The sequence below is a fragment of the Leptonychotes weddellii genome, chromosome 1 (genome assembly GCF_054177405.1).
Source record: "Leptonychotes weddellii isolate Sample4059 chromosome 1, ASM5417740v2, whole genome shotgun sequence".
In the NCBI taxonomy this organism is placed as follows: Eukaryota; Metazoa; Chordata; class Mammalia; order Carnivora; family Phocidae; genus Leptonychotes; species Leptonychotes weddellii.
In genome coordinates, this window is record NC_138369.1 from 108,353,875 (window position 1) to 108,373,897 (window position 20,023).

Here is a 20,023-nt window from a genome sequence, read left to right on the forward strand (position 1 = left end):
AATTGCCAAGTTTTATCCCTCACATATAAACCCCAAATTTCGTACACTAAACTTCTTAGCAATTGTGAGGCAGTGTGGTACCATGGAAACAGGCTAGCGCAGCCTTTTTGAAGCTTTTAAAGGTCTGAAACCCTGTGGTGCAGCCTACCAGCTGTGAAACTTCAGCCAGGTATCACTTCCATCAGACAACATCCCAGCAAAATTATGGGAATTCTTTGGAATTGGAATAATTTGAGGAGTTTTCATAAAGGAACTGCTTATGAAGACATGATGGGGTAAGGAAACCATAAAGGAAGGACAGTAACCTGGGATTCTAAAGGCATCCCCAGTCCTGAAGGGACAAGAGGCAGGACCAGGTACTGGAACAAGGAGGAGAGAACCATGTAAAGATGGCTGCCTTGGGGGAAGGGGTGCCATTGCTCAAGGGACATAGCCAGCCCAAGGTGACCCCCATCTCCTATCTGGGCTCTCCACTGTCTGAGCCCTACCAGAGGACAACAGCGGAGAGCCCTGAGGGGCAGAGCAGAGTGGAGAAGGGTGGGAGGTGACAGAGGGGGCAAATGGAAATCTCCAGGCTGAGAGGACCCTAATAACATCTGCCTCATTGGGCTGTCATGCAAACAAGGAGAGAAGTGCCTTGCCTTGAGCTGGCACATAGAATGTATTCAGTAATTATAAAAAGTATATTTTTATTTACCTGGAATCACATTTAAACCGCATGAATTTAGTTCATATTTCTTAGTAAACTAAACACTAAGGAGGATAAAGATGATCCTTAGCTTTCTCACACAGACTAAGATTAAACAGAACTAAACCAAACTCACTCGACTAACAGAAAAGTACAAGCAAAAAGAAGGCCCTGGGTTGGGGACTTGAATATTTATCTTCGTGAATAACTTCAGGAGACACCTCATGTTAAGGGCCAAGGGCAGGCCGCTTTGGCATGAAGATGACAAAAAAAAAAAAAAAAAAGGCAATCAAAACCCAGCAGATCCCGGAAAAGCTCTTTATCTCCCCACCTCGACTGCCTAGAAAGAATTTAGCTAGAGGACCTGCTCCAGGAAGAAAGCTCTCAGCACAGATGACTACATTATACTATGAACTAGGTGAGGTAGACAGGGAGGAACTAGCAAGGCCTGTCTGATCAAATTCCTCCATGTCTCCTTGTTTCCAAGCGGCCCAGCAAACATTTGCTTACCAAACATTTGCTCTTTGTCAACTCCCTGTGAACTGCATTCCTTCCCTTTGAAGTTCCAGACCCCTACCCAATTCTCTGTAGTTCGGAATGACATACATACCTCATTTTGCCTGTCTTTGGAATTTCCATGTCTGTGTGGGTTTCCCATACATACAAAATTAAATTTGATTTTCTCCTGTTAATCTGTCTCATGTCAATTTGAGTCTTCATCTGGCTAGAAGGGCCTTTGAAAGGGACAGGAAGTTCTTGCTCCCCAATAATATAATATGCAATATTCTTGTATAATACTATGTGTTATTATTATTATTAAATTCTCATAACAAACCTATATGGTAGGCACCATTACACCCATTATTCACATGAGGAAATTGAGAAACAGAAAGATTAAGTAATTTGCTGGAGATCACAAAGCAAAGACAGGACTTAAACCATGCAGCCTGGCTCTGGAGTCTGGGCATTTAATCCTCCGAGCATGCTTATCCCCTCTCAGTCTAAAAGCTGGGAGGTCGGGGCGCCTGGGTGGCTCAGTTGGTTAAGCGACTGCCTTCGGCTCAGGTCATGATCCTGGAGTCCCGGGATCAAGTCCCGCATCGGGTTCCCGGCTCAGCAGGGAGTCTGCTTCTCCCTCTGACCCTCCTCCTCTCATGCTCTCTGTCTCTCATTCTCTCTCTCTCTCAAATAAATAAATAAAATCTTTAAAAAAAAAAAAAAAAAGCTGGGAGGCACAATAAGAAAGCAAAGGTCATCTCAGAGACATTTCTGGGTGGGCTGTGCTCAGTGGTGTATCAGGGAGGTATAGACTCATCTCCATTAAAGAGCCTACAGGAAAGGCTGCACACAAAGGTGGGTGTAAACCAGGAGCCAAGATACGCAGGCAAGCACAGGTAGATCAGGACAGACCACTAAGCAAAACTACGAGGACCAAGGTAGCACGTGCCCTCCCGCAAAAGACCGGGAGGAAAGGCGGGCGTTGGGAACCAGCCTCTGGAGAAAGGTTCTTCTACCCTTCCCCTGAGGCAGGAGCCAAGGTGGCCTTCCTCTGCGGGGACCAGAGCTTAACCTAGGGGGACAAAGGCCACCAGCCTGCAGCAATGTCCTCTACTTATCACACTTGACCTCTGTGATACACGGTCAGTAACAGAACAAAGGCAGCCGCGTAACAGCCACTAGCCCAATGCGTTTCAAACATGGATGCTTGGGAAGACACCTTTCCAGGACTCAAAGAGAAAAACCTGTGAACAGGGCCGAAAGGGCTGGTGCTAGGAGCAAACCAGAGTGGCAGAGGATGCAGGCAGAATTCGCTCAGCAGTGCTTCCAGGTAGTGACACGGGCCAGTCCAGCATCCTGGCCTTGTTTTCTTTCAAGAGCCAGGTGGCATCATGATTTTCATGCTAAACAAACATTAGGAAAGCTAAGCTTTTCCCTGGCTTACATGTGGCATTCTAGGTGCAATGGCTATGCCCCAGGAGCCCACATGAAACAGAAAACTGGGGAGAGAGGAGGCCTACGAGAAGTACTTGGCAATTTATTAAACTTATAAATTGCCTTAGGTACCTATTTTTTTTTTTAAAGGCATTTTCCAGAACGAGGAAAGAGGCATACGAGAATAAAGACTAAATGGAAAGCAAAAACTTGAGAGGCAGTAAGGACTTAGAAGTGATTTAAAAAAAATAAATAGATCTAAAAACATAGTCTTAGCTATGAGGAAGGAAAATGGAAGTCAGTGTGCTGACTTGTATACAATGACTAACACAAGGTGAGTCCATAAACATTCTGACCCTTGTTGTAGATGTAAAGCGTTCCACGTCCAGGACTTGGGCTTTTATTGGACAGCCAGAGAGATACGTCTGTATGTTAGGCTCCTTAAATCCTTGAGTCTTATAAATAGCCGAGAATGGAATACACGCTAAAAAACAAACAGGTAGATAACGTTATTGTAGGAATACAGTGACATTGCAAGAATACACGATATTAGCCTAACTTGCCTCTTTTATGGGCATGTGCCCAAGAATCATAACCTGCTACAACAAGCACACAGCTAATGAAGTGGTCTCAGCCCCGGGTAAGGACATCCACAGGAAGATCAATCATTTGCTGGTTATTTCAAATCTACGCTCTGCCAAGCAACCCCGATCAACTCTCTCCTTGCTCAGATCATCAGTCTTTACCTTCCTGTGTCTTGGGATCGCTGGGAGACACATCATAATCCACCTCCTCTCCCTCAAAGTGCAGCTCCCGCGTGTCCAGATTTTCTATCAAATTACTCATGTCAGCAGCGATTTTCTGCAGTGCAGAGGTATTTACTCTTGGCTCATTTTTCAGGGACATGTTGGCTTCCGACGGGGTAAGAGCAAAGGGGCTGGGGGAAAAAAAGGGAGGTTACAAGGACTTCATATTTCAAATGAACCCAGGCTTATTCTACAATATGATTCCAGGCTTAGAGACAGCATATGGAAACAAGTCAGCTAGCTCTGTGTGAGCCCCAGTTATCTCAAACAACCTTTTCATTTATTTTCCTGTTTAACATTTAAAGGATTCCTAGCTTGTAAATTAAATTGGAGTGAGATCCTTAATCACAAGCAAGAAAGAGAAGCACTATATTGAATAAATGCCAACATATCTTTCATCCAATTTCATTAACTTGGATAAATGAGGAGAGACTCCAGGGAGGCTGGTTTGGCAATGGTGATTCAGAGAAAAGGAATGGATTCTTAATTCTAACAAATACACGGAAAAAATGTCATGTAAAATTAAGCAACTTTTAAATATTTTCTAAAGAAAATTGAGGGCATTTTACAATAATTTCAATAAGCTGATTTAAAGTATTTTCGTGACAGCATAACCTTTCTACACTTCCCCTGTAGGTGATAACCCAAGCAAAGTATATATACCATCTTTTTGAAATAGGAGGTTTGGGCCATGACTATACGTGAGTTATAATAATGTACGTGTCTTGAAACGTAATTGATGAGCATGCCTCTTCTGAAAGGTACTGGAGGTGCTCAAATTGTACTTCTCTCCTTTTTTAAGAAAACCGGTTCTATCTCATTTCGACATTTAATAACACAAGTCGTTGCACACCAGTACCCAGGGAAGAAGAGTTCATATAGATTTTATTTTTCCTTTAAAATACGGAGATTTATGCCTTGAGTGCTGTCATCAAAGTTGGATGAAAAATTCCTCTTGCTGGAAATAATCGCTCTGTTACCCCCAGGCCCTAAAATGGCAGGATGTTCATACGAGCAACTCCACCATACATGTTCATTTATTACTGCACATCACAAACATTTACGGAGCGTCTGCCACTCACTCATTGTGAGATGTCATGAGTAAATACGTAAAGATGAATAAGGCCGGTCCCTGTGATTAAGGAGCTCCTGACCCGGGTACATGACCCCAAGTTCATTCTTGGCCTCCTCCAAGGTCTTTAGCCTTCTGAGAAGGGCATGTGCTGAGTGGAAGACCCTCAGCCAGGTTCTCTCCTACCGGAATGATCAAGAATCTGGAGGAGGGGGGTCAAGGAGGAGGACACTGTGGGTGATCTTGACCAAACTTGGACGGCCCTTATGGTAATTCATCAAGTCTCTGAAACCTGTACTGCCATATCTGGTAGAAAGAGATCTTGTCTGGAAATTCAAAAGACTGGGGTAGAGGAATGTGGTTCTGGTTTGCCCAGATATATATAATTAATATAACAAAGTTCTCTGTGAACTACATAATTGATCATGTTTCTTTCTCCATGTTGGCTGTAAGGACGCTTGGAGCCACATCGGTGGCCTACTATTAGCAAAACAGAGGTCTATCCTTGCCTACATTGCTTTCCTTTCACCCTTCTTTCCCACTTCTAATTTATATTATAATAACAGTTAATGTATACTGATTGCTTTGTATGCACTTGGCTTGGTGATAGTTCTTTATATACATTAGCATGTTTATCATCAATAATAAATCTATGAAGGTTTGTTATTTTTACTGAAGAGGACAAGAGCTTATCATCCCCTCTTTACAGATAAAAATACTGAGGCATAGAGAGATTAGGTAATTTGATGAATACCTTGGACAATGTGTCCAAGGTCACGGAGCTTATAAGTAGTGAAGAAGGGATTTAAAACCAGGTCTCTCTGACCCAAGACCTGATGTTCTCAACCACAGTCTTTATCTTCCTGTATATTTTTGGTAGATACGTAAGTGTCCCTGCAATAGATGGAAGTTTTAGTAAACAAAGTGCCCCTGGACAAGACTCAAATGGAAAGAACAGGAAGTGACTTCCTCTTGAAGCTCAGCACCTCGGGATGGAGCCATTTACACTCTCAGGGCCTTGGTTACTCCTCTATAACCTAAGGAGGTGGAGCATTTCATCTCTAGGGTCCCTTTAACACTAGAACCCTAACTGTAGATAAAAAATGCTGTATATTGTTCAGCTTCCCCATATAAGTAATTACTTTAACCCAAGAAATTAACCCAAGTATTTTTCGTATGAATACGAGAAGCAGGGGGCAGATGTTTTCCAACCTGGATAATTTAATGAAGGTCTGTTCAGCTTCCATTGAGGAGCTTGTTGCCTCTGGTCACAATTAAAATATTTATTTCCTTCCCTCTCAACTCAACAAACACTTATTAGATGCCACCCATGAATCAGATTTTGCTTTATTTAAAATACAAGGTAATGAAAAACTTAAGAGGAAATGAGACAAGGAAAAACAAGTGAGAAATTACATCATATCATTGCTACTCATGAATCTGTAAAGCCCTTGGGTATTTTCTATTGATTGAACTGTCTTATGATTAACTCTGCCAACTTCCTTAGCCTAGCAAAGGAAAACAAGAGTTACTCCAATGACTTTCCTTTTGGACAGAATGTCAGTGTTAAAATGCATGTTAAAGTTAAGATCTACAGAGATCAGAATGACTATATACTGCAAGAAAACTGGAATAAATAGAACAGAGTCACTGGATCAAGCTAAAATAAAAATCCTTTTTCAGATAGAAAGAAAAGAAGCATATAAACTTGTGAAAAATTTAAGAGAAATAGGAATCCTCTTATCATTTATACTCAAGTGTTTATTTTGTGCTAATAAATAAACACAATTTTAGCACAGTTATGTTATTTCATACTCACAATGATACCACCTGGTATTTATGATTATTCTGAAAGACTTAGCTAAGTAACTTGCCTGAAGTCACTCAACTTGTGTCAGTGTTGAGTTTACTTATAGAGCAGATTTGTTTGGCTCTGAAATCTCATGGACTTGCTTAAAGAGGTTCATAATTATTGATTTTATTTAATGGGTTGACTGTCTATAAACTAATCTTTTCTATAAAGCTTATGTTTCATAACAGCAAAAGGCATTATCTACTTCAATCCCTTAAAAGGGATCCTACTAGCCCTATAGTCATTATGTAGAAACAACATATCCCGACAGCCTCCTACATTTCTTTTTAGCCTTTTATTTTTGTGGTTCATAATATTTTATAAGATCGCATGGAGTTTCAGTGGACCCTAAGGGTTTGCAGATTTTTTCAAGCTTTTGTGAAGACTCTACCATTTAATAATGGAAAATGAACCAAATTGTCCACATTACTGCCTTCACGCATGTCCACGGTTGCTTTGTGTTGACATTTTATCCATCAATTGTATTGTTGGTTTCATTCTTGAATATCAAACTTGTAAGGCCATCTACACTCGTATGTTGTCAAATCTTAATTTATTAACCTATGTTTTCTTTTATCTAAATTAATCTATACTGGTGGGTAAACAGCTGCCCAGTTACAGCCTATCTTAACCAGCAATGGGATAAGGCCTTCAGGGTTTACACTTGAGATAATGTAATGTAATTGATTTTGTTATCTCCTTATAAAATTATACTGCAAGATCATTATCTCTCTTGGTACCAAGCAGAGATGGTGCCCATGGATGATAACAGCAGCTGTGTTTTATTTCTGTTTGCATCTCTATCTGGGAAGTAAATGGGGTCGATTTTTTTTTCTTCCTGGTATTGAATACTAGAATTATAATTTTTTGCAGGGAACATTTTTAAATCACCTCCTGTTATTCAGCGGTGAAATCAGAGAACTCTAGTTTTCTTCTAATCTTAATGTTCAACATGACTGGGAAGTAGAACATCAAAGGAAGCAGACATTTTCCTTTCAGATAGTACATAAACAATGTCTATGCCAAAATATAATAATATTACAACTATTAATGTTAAAATAAATATTAATATTAGTTAATATTTGCTGAGTATATACTATATGCCAGGCATTATTCAAAAAGATTAATTGCACGATCTCATTGAATCTCACAACAACATTAGGAGCTGGGCCCTATTGTTATCCCCCCCCTTTTTTATTCAGAGAAAGAGAGAGCACGGGGTGGAAGGCAGAGGGAAAGGGAGAGAGTCTTAAGCAGACTCCACGCTCAGTGCAGAGCCCGACGCAGGGCTTGATCTCATGACCCTGAGATCACGACCTGAGCCAAAATCAAGAGTCGGATATTTAGCTAACCAAGCCACCCAGGCACCCCTGTTAACCCCATTTTTAAGATAAGAAGCTTAGAGAGGATGGGCAACTCTCCCAGAGCCTGTGGCTAGGAAGTGATTACAGCTGGACTCAATCCTGGTTGATCTGACTCCAAAGTTCAGCTATTTAACCACCCAAGAAGTGGTACTGGGAGTGGCAGGAGGGAGAGACACTGAAGACTTTTACTCTTTACTTAACATACTCATAGGATAAAACAATTCAAAAAGGAACAACATAACAAAAAATCTCAGCATTCATTCTGTGAAGATAACTGACTGACTTCTTGCTTCCCTTTCTAACATGCAAAGTTCTCCCCTATTTTTTAATATATTATTTGTGCTTGCCAAGAAAAATAAATGCAATGTATTTCCAAACCAAAAATCATAGCATAATGTTTGGATGTGAAATGAATTATAATTAGATCATTTAAAACCAAACTGTGTCATGGGGATTTCTTGTTTTCCCATTTTTCATTATGATGAAATTAATTGGTGGACCCATACTATATAACCTCCCAGAACACATTATTATATAGCAATGATTTGTACAGAACTGACTTGATGTTCCCTGCAATGCAAACATCATAAATGTGGACTCAGTACTAAACTCAATCGCTAGTGACATAGTAAACCTCGAATAAACATTTTTTGAGTTGAGCTGACTTTGAATAAAGTAAATGATATTATCATAGTTTACATTCCAGATGATATATTTTGAGAAAATAACACATCAAAAAAAGGAAAAAAGACTCTTGGTGTTTACTTGGATCTCTGATTTTTTTTTTTTTTTTTTAGAAAAAGAACATGAGTTCCACAAATATCAATGGAGGGCTTATTATGCACCTTGGACATACAATTAAATGTCAGCGGTGGAGGGGACAGGCTGGATGACCAAGGTTGTTCTACTGTTATTATCAGTGTAACCTGGGCAACCTCCAGGGTTTCAGCATCCCCTCTGTAAACTGGAAACAGTGCCACCTACACTTCCTACCTTAGGAAGCTGTGAGGAGCCACTGTCATGATGCATACACAGCCACAGGCAAAAGTAATCTAGGTTGCTAATATTACCTTTAAATTCTATTAACAGTAGGGATGCCTGGGTTGCTCAGTCAGTTAAGCGTCTGCCTTCAGCTTAGGTCATGATCCCAGGGACCTGGGATCGAGCCCCATGTCGGGCTCTCCTTCTCCCTCTGCTGCTCCCCCTGCTCATGTTCACCCTCCCTCCCTCTCTCTCTCTTTGACAAATAGATAAATAAACCTAAAAAAATAAAATAAAATACAAATAAATTCTATTAGCTGGCAGCCCCTAAAAAATAACCTTAAGAAACTTTCTTTCATTTCAGTATTTTCCAGGGCTGACAGGCTAGGAAATATCCTGCCTTTCATCTCTTACGTCGCTCCCAAATTAATAGACCATCTAGCAGCTGTCTTTCTGGCTGGGCTCCACCAAGAATGGAACTCTCCCATTCAGCCAGTCCTGACATTTTCTGGACTTGACTCCTCCATTTGCTAGAAACCACCAAGCCTTCCCTGGCAAACACAATCACCAGGCATCAAGCAGTCAAGCCCCGTTAGGGCACTTCCTGTTCCTTGCACATCTCCCTGGCCTCGTCCGCCTCTCCGTCTGGTAAGCCATCACTTCTGTTGTACTGTGTCACTTGTGTCCATTGTAGTGGCTTCTGCTCCCTTTTGGGTCCAGTGCCCTTCGTGACTTCGATGAGATCTATGGACCCCCAACCCCAGAAAAATAATGAACGCATTTTGCATATATTTTCATAGGTTCATGGATGTCCCTTCAAGACCCTTAGGTTCAGAAGCCCCTCCACTGAGCTGCAATCAAGAGCTGATATGCTGACATGTCCATCTTCTCACCAGATGGGGACACCCTGAGGTAGGGGAGGGTGAGAACCAGACCTTTCACCACTGACACCTTGCTGAGCACCTGCTCAAGAAATATTTGTTGGTTTGTTGTAGTTGGCTACCTACAGAGAAGCCAGTTGGCTCCAGGTTGTCCAGTGAATGCCACAAAGACACTTCGCTCATATGCCACAGATATTCTCAGATGTAAAGCCTTCTGGGTGAAAGACCCTCTGAGAGGAGTATGACCTGCAAGAAACACACAGGCCACTGAAGCAGTAGCAACTAAGACAGTGAATTGCTATCAGAGCTAACGGTGCACCAGGTTTCTGCCAAGGCTCTTCATGCATCCTCACAACAACGTCATGAGGGAGGTACAGTCGTCATTCCCCCTTTACAGATAACAAGACAGGTTGACCAAGGCGACCGGCCAGAAAGTTAGCACACCGCTCTCAGCACAGCTCTGGCTGACTCGAAAGCCACACTCCTGTTCTGCTTCTATGTCCACTGGCACGCATGTCAGGAAAAGGAGACGCTGTGGAGTCACACACTCTCTTCCCCCGTGCATAGCCTTTTGAGTCCAGACTTGCTATTACGTATATGGTTCCAGGAAGCAGAAGTTTGACTCCCAAACACTATCCACCCTCTGAGCTCCAGATCTGATCTGACCTTGGGGCCCGCTGAGCCTAGCAATCTCCCCTTTACTTATCCTTCTTTCCTGGTTTCGTAACACACAGCCTCCACTGGGTCCGATCTGGACTCTGCTATTCTCCCCGAGGGGCCAAGATTGCAGATGACGGTGCTCAATAATCTAGACTCTCTGCGTCCACGGAACCAGGGTTGGAAATCATGCTCTCTCCCTTCTCCCTAGCTACAAACAAAAACAAAGCTACAACTACGTAAAGCCATTTTCAGCATGAAAGTCATTTCTTGATTCTCAGGATTTTCCCTGAATCCTTTGACCTCTTTGGATGGCCTCTCTTCTCTGCCATAAACTCTCTTAGCTATTTCCTCTGATGTGCCCCCTCTGCTTAAATATTCCCCTCTTTGCTGTAGCACCAGCTCCCTTTGTTTCATCAAAGTCAGATCCTTGAAATCAAACAGATGTTGTATTTCCAGAGGCAAATACAAGTGTTAAGGGAAATTGAGATCTCTTTCAAATATGGGTAGATAGGAAAGTATTACCTGTCATTTATTGAGTGCCTCCGCTGGGCCAAGCACGAAAGGCACATTATACAGATTTCTTCTCATCCTTGGGATGATCTCATTTAGAATCGAGGACATGGAGCTGCAGCTGCTTACCGAGACTGCACGGTGGTGAGTGGCAAGGCTGGTCCCTGTGCATGGGCCATCCTGATGGTTCCATATGGCCCGCCTCCCCAGCCTCTGCCACTGGCTCAGCAGAGATCCACTCCATTCTCACCTCTTCTCCTCACCCCACCATCCATCTCTGTCTCTGTCTCCTGGCTGAGGGCAGGGCTTCCGCACAGCCTGCACAGTGCATGGCCCAGCGGGGGCTCGTGTGGCTCCAGCAGCCCAGCCCCACCCACCCCTGGCCAGAACCCCAGAGGCACGGGCTCATCCTCAGGCTTCTGGCTTCCGAGGCAGTGCTGTGCCAGTGCTGGAACCCAGCTTCCTCTGGAGTTGCATGTGTGTGGGCAAGGGGGGGATGGGGGAACTAAGTCACACAGCCTATGAGATCGGGTGAGGTAAGGCACTGGTGGATGCATGCCCTCCCCCTCTCCTCCCACCTGACTGCACTGAGCACTTGAGTATCACACAGCCAACCTGGAAGCTGTCCTGTGTGGCCGAGCAACCGGATGATTTTCTTGTGAAGATATGTCCAGCCACGTAATATACCATCTTGCACTCTCAGGGTTGTGAGATCAAGCCCTGAATCAGGTTCCGCACTCTGCAGAATTCTTCCCCCCACTCTCTCTCCCTTCCCCTCTGCTCCTCCCACCCCTTGCTCTCCCTCCCTTTCTCTCTCTCCATTAAATAAATATTTTTAAAAAGCAAGAAACAAATGGGGGCTATAAGACAGTGAAATGATATCCTAAAATTCAATAAATACGGAACCAAATAAATGAATATGTTACTTTTCCTGAAACTAATTTACTAATTCAAATTCCAAAGAATTTCTCACAGAACTTGACAATATGACCCTAAAATTCATAACAGAAAATAATTAAGAATAGGCAGATAAGTTTTGTCCAACCAGATATCAAGAATTATTATAAAGCTGGAGAAATTAAAATAGTGTGGTACTGACACAGAAACAGACACATAGAACCAAATAGTGACTCCCCAAAATAAGCCTATGTATATATGGGTCTTGGTGGATGACAGAAGTGGCAGGAAAAATAATTAGTAAAGAAAGAACGAACCTTTCAATAAACAATGCTAGCACTATTGGCAATTCACAAAGAAATATAAAATAAAATTAGTTCTCAATCTTACAGCTCCCATAAGAGTAATTTTTGTGTGTATTAATGTCCTAAATGTGAATAAGAAAAATTCTAACCTATAGAAGAATGTCTTTATGATCTCAGGGTCACAAAATCATCTTAAGACATAAAAAGCACAAACCATAAAGAAAAAGCTAATAAATTTAACTACACTAAAATTTAAAACTTCTGCTAGACAAATGGTAAAATTAAACAACAAACCCAAATTTGGAGAAAACATACATAGAATATACAAAGAACTCCTATAAATACATAAGAAGAAGATCCAAAGACCAGTAGAAAATAGACCAGGAGCACATGCAGGTAATTCACAGAGGATGAATTCTAAATTTACAGTGAATCTTTAAACATGTTTAACCTTTCCAGTAATCAGGGAAGTCATATTAAAACAATAAGATACTTTTTCATATCCATTGAAGTAGTAAAATTTTTGCAAGTCAGAAATTATAATGTATTGGTAAGATAATGGAACTCTCATGCACCACTTGGTAGAAGTGTGAGTTAAAATAATGTTTGTTGGAGGGGGCGCCTGGGTGACTCAGTCGGTTAAGCATCTGCCTTCGGCTCAGGTCATGATCTCAGGGTCCTGGGATGGAGCCCCATATCGGGCTCCTAGCTTAGCAGAGAGTCTGCTTCTCCCTCTCCCTCTGACCCTCCTCCCAACTTGTGCTCTCTCTCTCTGTCTCAATTAAATAAATAAAATCTTTTAAAATAAAAACCTGTTGGAAAGCAATTTGGCAAAGTCTAATAAACTTGAACATGGCATAACCTTCCCCTGCAATTCTCCCTCTAAATATATTCACCAAGGAACTCAACCATGGGTGAGTTTATACAAGAAAATATATTACGAATGAGCACTGAAGCACTGTTCACAGTTAAGAAAACTGGACAACCAAAATGTCCATCTATCAGAGAGTGGAAAAGTGAATTATATTTTAATGAAGTACTATATGGCAGAGAAAATAAACTGATCAGAACTGCCTGTATCAACATGAATAAATCTCAACATAAAGTGTGGTGAAAAAAAGACAACTTATACTTTTTGTTAAGATTTAAAAACACACAGAATAATCCTATATGGTGTCCATTAACATATCTAGAAGTTGGACATACAAAGCAATTGAGGAAATAATATACAACAACTTCAGAAGAGCAGTCACCTTTAGAAAGAGAGAATGAGAAAGAATGCAATCAGGAAGGGGTACTAAGAGGACTCAATACACCAGTAACATTTTCTTTGTTTCTTATTTTGATTCAAAAGGCTATATGTATAAATGATAAAACTTGTTAAATTTGGATGTTATAGGTACACAGGTTTTTATTTCCTAAATGTTAATCTGTATTTTTAAAATATTTCATTTAAATTAAATTTAAAAACTATCAAATATAACTGACATTTTACTAATGTCCTTAAATCCAATCTTGATGATTTTTGCATTCTTTGCAAAAACCGAGATTCACTATTCCTTCTAAATTCAGCCAATACTGGTGACCCACTAACAGAGTAATATATAAAACACCACGAAGTGCTTTGTCCCCCACTGTCCCTCACCCACCCTTGGGAAAGCATATATATTTGACTTTGAGAAGTTTGACTCCCAAACACTATCCACCCTCTGAGCTCCAGATCTGATCTGACCTTGGGGCCCGCTGAGCCTAGCAATCTCCCCTTTACTTATCCTTCTTTCCTGGTTTCGTAACACACAGCCTCCACTGCGTCCGACCTGGACTCTGCTATTCTCCCCGAGGGGCCAAGATTGCAGATGACGGTGCTCAATAATTACTCTTCCCATTCTATTGATTGGAAACTGAGGTGCGGAGAGATTAAGTTACTTGTCTAGTAATCTGATTTCCCTTAAAATCAACAGCCGGCATGCACAAATTTTGGCCATGCTTGGGGACTGGTTCAACATCAACACTAGAAAGATGAAGTTAAAGGGGCCACTAGTGGAACTGAAAGCAAATCTGGTCTTTTTTGAGGCAACTAAACCTTCCAAGTAGAGCCTTGATAATCCATGGCTCTGGTCTACAAAGTTGGAGTTGCCACTATTAATGGTAGTGATGCTCAGGCAAGGGAAAAACGGTCATCAAAACTGAAGCTGATTTCACTTTTGCCTTCTCAGGGGAGTTACTAAAATTGCTTCAATTAAATTTTTTAAAAAAGCCTTAATATATTCATTTGAAAATTTCCCCTCCTTAGCACCAGGTAATCTAACACTTCAAATTAGGAAGTCCCTTTCTTTATTCTAGAAGTCCAAGTATTTCAAATATAATGAAGCTCATTTCACAAGTTCCTCAAAAATATAGAAGTAAAAATGATAACACGTTATTAAAATTATAGCCAACATAGCATTCTACTTCTTTTAACACATTCTCCTATACTCGATCTCATCGATCTTCAGAATACTCTACAAGGGAAGTATCATTGTCCCTTCTACAGCAGAGGTGAGTAAATCGAGGCTCAAGGAAGAGAAGAAAGGGGTCCCACATCAGGTCATTCAGCTATAGTATGCAGTGGGGCCAGGGCTCACTCTGGAGCTCTAGTGAAATTAAGGAGAACAGGTATCTCAGACTAAAGACAAATACGGGGCTCCTGGGTGGCTCAGTTGGTTAAGCATCTGCCTTCTGCTCAGGTCATGATCCCGGGGTCCTGGGATCAAGTCCCGCATTGGGCTCCCTGCTCAGCGGGGAGTCTGCTTCTGCCTCTCCCCCCACTCATTCTCTCAATCTCTCTCAAATAAATAAATTAATTAATTAAATTTAAAAAAGACAAATCTCTAGCCTCCCTATTAGAGAAACACCTGAGCCACCGGCCCCAGCTACCACCTGGATTCTAGCTGAGAGGTAGTACATACTAGAGTAATACGGCCACCTAAGTTTGTATGTCCATTCCGCCACTTACAGGCTGTGTGATCCTAGACAAGTAACTTAACCTCTCCGCACCTCAGTTTCCAATCAATAAAATGGGAAGAGTAATAATGCCTACATTATTGGGTGGTTGTGAGGTTAAATTAGTTAACATATAAAATGCTAAAAATAATATCTGACCCAAAGTAAGTGCCACGTGCATGTTAGCTGCTCTTATTATAAACTGGTCTTCTTACTTTCTAAATGCAAAACAAGGTAATAAGGACACCAAAAAGTTCCTCCAAGAAATAATATTTGTGAGACCACTGTCCTATTTTTTATTTTATTTATTTGTTATGTTCAGTTAGCCAACATATAGTACATCATTAGTTTTTGGTGTAGTGTTCAACAATTCATCAGCTGTGTGTAACATCCAGTGCTCATCACCACATGTGCCCTCCTTAATACCCATCACCCAGTTACCCCCATCCCCCCAGCCCCCTCCCCTCTGCAACAATAGCTACTATCCTATTTAAATTCTCCTCATGGTAGGGGCGCCTGGCTGGCTCAGTCGGAAGAGGGCGCACTCTTGATCTCAGGGTTGTGGGTTCAAGCCCCATGCTGAGTGTAGAGAATACTTAAATACATAAACTTAAAAAAATAAAAATAAACAAATTCTTCTCATGGTATCAGTTTTCAAAAAGCCATCTGGAAAAAGTGAGTATTTTTGGATTTCCTTAAACACAAATCTTTCAATAGACAACCTTCTTAGATTTCTTCCTTTTACTTAGATTTGTTCTTTTTATACTTTTTGATTTAAGACTCATGTTTCTCCCTAGACTTATTCTTATAATATTTGTATGCTGGTCACAGAAGTATTTATACTATGAATTTACCATTCCCTATTACATAGTTTCACTTAAGAAGCATTTAGAGGAAATTGTTAGGAACCTTGCGTCACAGTACTACAGAAAATGACAACCAACCACCTGCATATTATTTCAAGATTTCAGACCCTCTTTAGTTCACCCTTTTAACACTGTGACCAGTACAGTCCCTTGCACGTAGATATGTGGCTGGAAAAGATACCTGTGAAGATGCTGTTCTTTGGCTCAGAAACCTACAAAATGGCCCTCCCAGTCTAGCAGCCCCCTAAACACACACACACACACACAGAGGGAGAGAGAGCTGGACCACAGCCCAAGATCATGATTATAGCATTTGGATTTCTGATCTGTACTCAAAATGCCTTTATAGCCCAACCTCCTACTCAAAGTTCTACTTATTTGCTACTATGTGGTCAGATGGGTCCTAGGGATTGAGCCTCAGTCTGATCAGGCCTCTGGAGTCAACTACCAATTTACAGAAGCTAATACGGAGGGGCATGTTGAACTGTACCATGAGGATACAGTCAGCAAAACCCAGACCACGGGCAACTCCACAGGTCAAAGAGCCCGAGGTTTTATTCAAGAAAAATTACAAGGAAAAGAGAAGGATGCAAGAGAATCTGTAGATTAAAACTGGTCCAAAATACATATCAAGTAAGAAAATGATAAAACAAGCAAGATTAAACCCTAGCGTCTGGGGGTGCACACTCAGGTGATAAAACTATGAAGAAACACAAAGAGAGTGATTACTTTGGGGACTGGGGGATTGGCACTGGGGCCGGCACAGTTCTTTTTCTTAACCTGAGTAGTAGTTACATGGGTGTTTGATTTATAATTATGTACTACACTATACATTTAGCCCTGGTCTTCCCCCCGCCAACCCATGCATTCCTCTGTTACTTTAAATACCCCTCTTCCTGCAATTCTCCGCCTGCTGAGACCTTCCACATTGCCTCTTACTGAAACTTTCCAGGCTCTCCCCAACCCATCCCCTGCAGGCAGCAACATCATCTCTCTTGACTAAGCTTTGCATCATCTGGTTTCTGAATTTTTGGTAGCATTTGTCTCTCAGAGGTTTGGGGGCATGCCTCCTGTCCTCTGTGATGTTGCAAACTCTTGGGAACAGGAAGCTGGGTCATTCTCACAGACGAGCACAGTAAGCAATCAAAAGTCTTTTCTGAGTTAAACAAACAACAACAACAAAAAACTACTACTCAATTAAAATTAAAAATGAGAATCCACCAGGTTTACCTGCTCACAAGATCCCCATCTTCCTTAAGATTCCACAATTTATCCCCACTCACTCCTTTGGCTTATCTGCCACCAATGTATAGACCCTGAGCCCAGTGGCTTAAGAACAGAGGCACTTAATCCTGGCTCTGCCACTTAGGAGTCTTGTAACTAGTAACCTCTTGCTGTACTTATATTACTCTGGGCCTCTCTGAGCTTCAGTTCTGTCATCTATAAAATGAGATGCATCTTAAGGATCTAAGAAAGTACTTAACCCAGCAACTGACACAAAGTAAGAACTCAATACATCATTGATTGTAGAAATAATACTGCTAACTATGAGTATCATTAAAGGTACATCAATCATCAAGCACGGACACTCTAGCCAAGAGAAAGGAAAAAAAAAAAAAAACACAAAACCTCATAACAGACATGTTTCCTAAATGCCAAGCAAACCACGGAAAGTAGAATACTCAGTGCATCTGTCATTCCTTTGGTCTCCATCATCCAATTTAGCAAAATTTTTTGCTAAAGCGAAGTTATCTGTTTGTGTCTCTTCCATTCTTCCTGAGCTGGGAGCTCCTTGGAGACCCGGAATGACCATGTCCTGAGCTTGTGTCCAGACTCCCTAGTCACAACCCCCTGGCCAGCATAGCTATGGGAACACAGCCACTGTTTCCTCTGAGCCTCGGTAAAGCCCCTGAATTCTTCTGACCTCCCACTTCAGGGGCTTCAAGCTCCTTGCCATCTCTGAAAGAAATCAGGTACAGTCTGTCTCATATCTTTAGCATTTGTGAGAAGAAATGAATTGAATGAACAAGTAAATTACACTATCAAAGGAACTATTTTACTCTGCGTGCATGCGTGTGCGCGCACGCGTGCATCTGAGAAGAAAGAGGAGCTGATACAATCCATTTCAATAAACCCGTGGCACATGTATTTGGTCCAGCCACTAAGTAAGAATTGAAGACACAGTCTTTGGACTAATGAAACCGATGGATACAAACCTGGGTCAGTGCCATCTAGCACACCTGATGATCTACGTCATCATTTGGTCCAACCTCCTCCCATGCACTGAGAAGCAGAGGCCCGGGGTCACACGGAGAAAGCAGAGGGGAGTCTAGAACTTGGGTCTCTTTTGTACCCTGCATGCTCACACCAGTCTGTTTCGGGGCCAGCTTGTTTCCACAGAATGCAGATTTGAACCATGTCCAAACTGTGTAAGAAGGACGACCCGACGGGCAGGATAAACCGCTTTTGTCTCAGCTGCAGCCAGACTCCGCTCCGGAGGTGTGGACGGGCTGCCAGCCTCGCTGGGAAAGAACAAGTTTGGGATTGTTCAAGAAACCATCACCCTGACTGTCGTTAAGGAACGGAATTTTCTAGTGACACCTGCCTCTGCAACATCCCTGAGGATCAAAAGCACGTGGGTGGCATCGATGCTAACAAGAAACGGCAGACAGAAAGACGGGCCGCCAAACTTGAGCACGCTGGAGAGAGGCAGCGTGGGCCAGCCGGACCCGCGAGCCATTGTGCCTTCCAGCCGGGCTGCTTGGTCTGTGTGGCTTCTCAAGCAGCTCAGGACGATGGGGATTCCCTCAGCAGCTAGTCACTGAGCAACCACAATAGCTGAGCCCCGCGCGGGGCTCTGGGGATACAAAATGACCTCACATATTTTACTTTACTGTGAAGAGAGGGGCTGGAGGGAAGGAACCCTCTCGTGACTCCTCACCTTACTCTGTGTATTTACCTCCCTCCCACCCAAACCCTAGAAGCGGGCCCCTCTTCCCATATCACCCACCCCCTGCCCATCCTGCTTTCAAACTCTCCTTTCCATTCATCAGTGCCCTTATCAACCTCACTGCTCTCAGGTTTCTTCCTATGACCACTTAAAACATCCCAAAGCACCTCATTTACATGTATGTTCCCCTCTACCTCTCATTTCTCTTATGCTGTGACTTCACAGTCAAAGCTTTGGAAGGTATCAGGTTTCCCTGCTCAGCTGGACTGAGCCAAACATGCTCCATGCTCTCCAACTTCTCAGCCTCCCAAAAGGCGGCTCCCTCTACAGCTTTGCCTTCCTCCAACTTCCTTCTTTGCTGGATTAACTCTGTATTCAAGCTCATCACAGGTGCCACCTCCTCCAGGAAGCCTCCCCTGACCTCCCAATCTGTTTTAGATGCCTCTCCTCAGTGCTTCTATAGCATTTAGGGGAGTCCATTGAGGACACTCCTTTCCACTTGGCCTGTCTCCTCCGGAAGGTTCTCAGTTCCACGAAGGGAGAGGTCATCTCTAGATTCCCAGTTCCTCGTGTCTTCTAGACCAATCGAGGAATGAACACAAATGAGACTTAGAACAGCTCACAATATGGGCCAACCAGAGAACATGTGCATGATGCTTTCCAAATTACAAAGCATCTTTCACAAATACATCTTGATTCTCCTCATCCTGCAGGCAAACTATTATTTTTTTACCCTCTTTTCAGCTGAAGAAGCGATGATTCAAAACGATTAAGAGGTCTGACCAGGGTCATACTGTGTAAGTAGTAGGTATAAGATTCAAATCATGACTCCTGAACTTCGCATTTCCTGCTTTGTCCATTCCCTAGAAGCTAATGTCTTCACATTCAGAGGTACACAATACTCTATAAACTCTCCTCCTCAAACCTGGTATCTGGAAACTGTTCTACATGCCTTGTACCTAACCAAACTACTTAATAGAAGGGACATAAATGGATTTTGTTTAACATTAACAAAAGAAATAAATCTAGAAAAAAGAAATAATACAGCCAGAACAACAGAGATACCATTTCCATCTTCCTTCGGTGGGATGGATGAACATAGATGATTAGTGGCATCATAGCCTCCCCCAAACCTGCAAAGCATCCCAAATTTAGGGCTCATGATGAAGTGGCTACAGATCTGCCCTGTGACTCATTCATTATTAAAACCAGGAGACCATCATCTTTTTTTTGGTGAAACAGCAGCAAAGACAACTTGTCTCCAGGAACACCTTTGA

At 42.2% G+C, this 20,023-nt stretch overlaps 1 protein-coding gene across 10 annotated transcripts in view; it reads right to left on the minus strand.

Annotated features, from left to right (window-relative positions):
• The window catches only part of PLD1 (phospholipase D1), a 189,292-nt gene that overhangs the window by 122,820 nt on the left and 46,449 nt on the right, over window positions 1-20,023 (minus strand). For all 10 annotated transcript variants that reach the window (XM_081829662.1, XM_081829656.1, XM_081829638.1 and 7 more), the window contains 2 exons: window positions 3,367-3,557; window positions 2,977-3,104 (listed from right to left, as the gene is read on the minus strand). In XM_081829662.1, coding sequence (XP_081685788.1) covers window positions 2,977-3,104; window positions 3,367-3,526 — 288 coding nt within the window. In that variant the 5' untranslated portion in view covers window positions 3,527-3,557. The remainder of the gene's footprint in view (window positions 1-2,976; window positions 3,105-3,366; window positions 3,558-20,023) is intronic.